General features: G+C 21.9%; 2 protein-coding genes across 2 annotated transcripts; both read right to left on the bottom strand.

Moving 5' to 3' along the window:
* Positions 1-2: 2 nt before the first annotated feature.
* On the bottom strand, positions 3-1,300 carry DICPUDRAFT_54428 (uncharacterized protein; the record flags this gene model as incomplete). Its single annotated transcript, XM_003286644.1, has 3 exons — positions 3-780; positions 846-1,018; positions 1,148-1,300. Coding segments are annotated over 3 exons (1,104 nt in total), but the record flags the coding sequence as incomplete, so codon positions are not given.
* A 749-nt stretch (positions 1,301-2,049) lies between these two features.
* Positions 2,050-3,288, bottom strand: DICPUDRAFT_87264 (uncharacterized protein; the record flags this gene model as incomplete). The annotated part of the gene is made up of 2 exons (XM_003286643.1): positions 2,050-2,549; positions 2,703-3,288. 2 exons carry the CDS (start codon positions 3,286-3,288, stop codon positions 2,050-2,052), a joined length of 1,086 nt encoding a protein of 361 aa, XP_003286691.1.
* Positions 3,289-3,875: the final 587 nt, after the last annotated feature.

Below are 3,875 nucleotides of genomic sequence, written 5' to 3'. Positions count from 1 at the left end.
TTATTTGGACAACTATAAACAAAGGTGTTGCTAAAGTCTAAAGTATTTTTTTTGGATTGATCTCTTAATTTGATTTGAGCAATTAAAGTTGATAAAATTTGAAATTCGAAAATCTTTTTTGTTCCACAAGTGCCACATGATTCTGGATTTGTGGTTAATTGAACACCCTCTTCAGTCATTGGTAATGGTTTGCCGTTATATGAGTATCTTAAGCATTGATCTGGTGCCATTGAAATCTTTTTGATAAATTTATTAAAAATACGATCTTTGACATATTCATAGGTTTCATTTGACCATTCTGAAGCGTCATCTCCAAATTGGCTATCTAATTTTTCATAGTTTTTCATTACTGAGGTGTTATTAATGGAGTTATTATTGCTGTACATTGACTCCTCGTCTATATATAAATTAAATGGTTGAAAGTAGTTGCTCGAGTCATCTGAATATACAAATCCCGAAATTATTTCTTCTTCATTTTTACATTCATCATCCTCGTATTTGGTTATATTTTTATTTGTTTGTTCCTCTTTTAGTTTTCTCTTTTCTTCTTTTAATGCTTCATCTCTAATTTTTAATAGCTGATCAATATTTGTTGTTGTAGTTGTAGTGGTTTCATTGGTGTTTGTTGAAATACCCCAATCATCAGTATCCTCAATACCCCAATCATCTTTTGGTTTTTCTTCTTCTTTTGGTTTAGTTTCTTCTTGTTTGGTTTGTTCTTGGGCTTCTTCGTCTTCATCTTCTTCTTTTAATGGATCTAAACATTTAATGACTCTCCATCTAAAGAATATAAAATATTAATTTCTTTTTCTTTAAGATAATAGTTGTATGAAATATATAGTTACCCTGATGAAGTTGAATGGCATTCGTTATTTGGACAAAGGAAAATATAAAAATTTCTTTCATAGTTGGGCAATGAGTTTAATGGGCAATATGCTTGAATTAAAAATACCATTGACGATGAACATTTGCCACATTTTATATCTTTTAAATGGTTTGGTGGTTGTGCACACCAAATCTATTTTATGGAATATTTATATTTAGATTTTTTTTTTTAAAAAAATTTTAAAAAATTATTAGTTTTTTTCGTTGTACGTTTTTTCGAATTTTATTTTTTCTTTATTAAATATTATTAAAATATACTTACTGGGGAACCACCGATTTTGGTTAAATATGGAAATACTCCATCATTCTCACAATCGCTTTGATCATCATTTATATTATTGTTTTTTTTCTTGTTATCAATTGGGGTGTCAACGAAACCTAAAAAAGTTTTTGTATCATTTTTAATTGGTGACATTTTAATATTAGAGTTTTTATTATTTTAATAACTATTTAAATTTAAGTTTAATATTGTTTTTAAGTTTATGATATGTAAAATAAAAATAATAGAATTATATTGTGTTGATAAATAATTGAGTTGGGGAGTAAAAAATAAAAAATAAAAAAATAAAAATAAAAAAAAATTTAAATTTTTTTTTTTTTTTTTTTTTTTTTTTTTAATTTAATTCGATATATTTAGAAATAAATACAAAGAAAAAAACCCCCCCCTTCCCCCCAGCCCAATACAATTACCATAAAAAAATTCCAGGGGTTATAAAAAAACATTTTAATAAAAAAAAAAAATAAAATAAAATAAACCCAAACTCTTGTTCTATTTTAAGAATTAAATTTTTTATTTTTTATTTTTTATTTTGGGATTAACAACAATATCTTTTCTTACCAAAATAAATAGACCAAGGAAAAATCTAATGAGATGAGTTTTTATAAAAAATAAAATAAAATAAAATTTTTTTTTAAAAACTAATAAAAATGAGAATAATGAGTTTTAATATTTTATTTACAAAATAAATATTGAAAAGCTTTATTTTATTATTAAAATTTATGTGGCGGGTTGTTAGTTATTAAATTTTTGGCACACATAAATATTAAAAGATGTATATGTATTAATATTAATAATATTATGATTATTATTTTTAATATTATATTAATATTATTGTTATTATTATTAATTATCTAAATTTAATATTTTATTATATTGATTTAGATTTAAAATTGATTATTTACAACTGATGCCATGGATGTAAAGGTATTTGATGGTAGTATTAGTCTATCCTTTATAGGCTTCATTTGTTTTGAAAATAAATCTAATCTTTCCTTAAAGAACTCTATTTCTTTATCAATTTCTTCTTGTAGACATGGGTCGATTTCTTCCTCTTCTTCGTCTTCCTTATCATTATAAAAATCTAAAATTTTTGTGCTTATTTGATTATCATCTGTATAATCTATATTATCAATTTTTAACAAATTATTATTGGATGGTGTTGATGTGTTATTAATATTGGTATTGTTATTATTAAGATTATTATTGTTATTATTATTAACATTATTATTATTATTATTATTATTATTATTATTATTATTATTATTATTATTATTATTGTTTATATTAGTATTATTTATTTTTTCTTTATCTTTCTTTTGTTGTTGTTGTTTTAATGATTTTTTTGACTTTTTATTATCTTCACCTAAAAATTCTAATAAATCATCTAATGATTTATTTTCATATTGTGGTATGGTTGGAGGTGTAATTATTTTTTTGTTTTTTTTGGGTTTATTGGTATTAGTTTTAATTGTAGTAATTGATGGTGAAGGTGTGGATGAAGGAGGGAGAGTAATGTCGGAATAGTCAGAATCAATACTTTGTAAATGTCGATTGATTTCATTGATTTCATCGATTTCTAAATTTGAAAAAGTTTCTTTTAATTCTTCTGAACTCTTTTTTGAAATCTGTATTGCAATTTCTTTACTTGTTAGCGATACCAATGATTTTATATCCAAGTAATATGAAGCAGAAGCTATTTCGCATATATTCATTTGTCTACTTTCTAAAAATTCGTTATTATATGCCATTATTTGAAATGGATTTGATGATGCTAGTTTTGTTGAATGAAAATGGCAATATTCCAAAATAACTTCTAATATGTAGCTTCTAATATCATGAAAGCAAATTGTGATGTTATTTAAATCTCTTTTAATTATTGATGCTATAATCCTATCTTCTCTTTTGTGGTATATGTCATCCCCTTTAAAAATAAACCAACCACCTAAATTATTTCTAAATTTGGTATGACCCATTTGAATTTGTTTAACTGTGTGGCACATTTCAATAACATTATCCTCCAATTTATACTCTGTATCACAATCATACCCTACAACGGTAATTGATTTTTTTTTATTTACAAATTTATTATCTTTATCTTTATCCTTATCTTTATCTCTATTCATTCCATTGTTTATGATATTTTGGCTATGATTTATAACATTATTCATATTATTTATATTATTCATATTATTATAATCTATATTGTTTTTAATATTATTATCTATATTATTATCTATATTTTTTTGTATCATTTTTATTTATAAATTTATTTATGCAATTTAACTATTTATAATAAATTATTTCATTAATATAAAAATATGGTTGTTATTATAACTATATTTAAATTTCGATTCAAAAATCGTTTTTTAAAGCATAATTATTATTTTTTAAAAATTTTTTTTTTTTTTTTTTTTTTTTTTTAAAATTTTTTTTTTTTTTTTTTTTTAAATAAATTTATTTTTAATAATAAAAAAGCTTTTATTTATTCAAATTATTATTATAAATAATTTTATTATTTTAATTAAATTTTGTAATCCATTTTATTTTAATTTATTATTAATTATTTAAATATACTACACCAAAATTAAATATTATAAAATATGGTGTGAGATATTGGTTGAATGTATTTATATAGATAAAAGAATACTGTTATTGGGTGTCTTAAGATATATTTATTAGCCGACAGCAAAAAAAAAACAAAAAGAGAGAA

Source organism: Dictyostelium purpureum (assembly GCF_000190715.1).
Source record: "Dictyostelium purpureum unplaced genomic scaffold DICPUscaffold_77, whole genome shotgun sequence".
NCBI lineage: Eukaryota > Evosea > Eumycetozoa > Dictyosteliales > Dictyosteliaceae > Dictyostelium > Dictyostelium purpureum.
The sequence above is the reverse complement of the archived record's forward strand: the minus strand, read 5'-3'. Positions and strand labels throughout refer to the sequence as shown.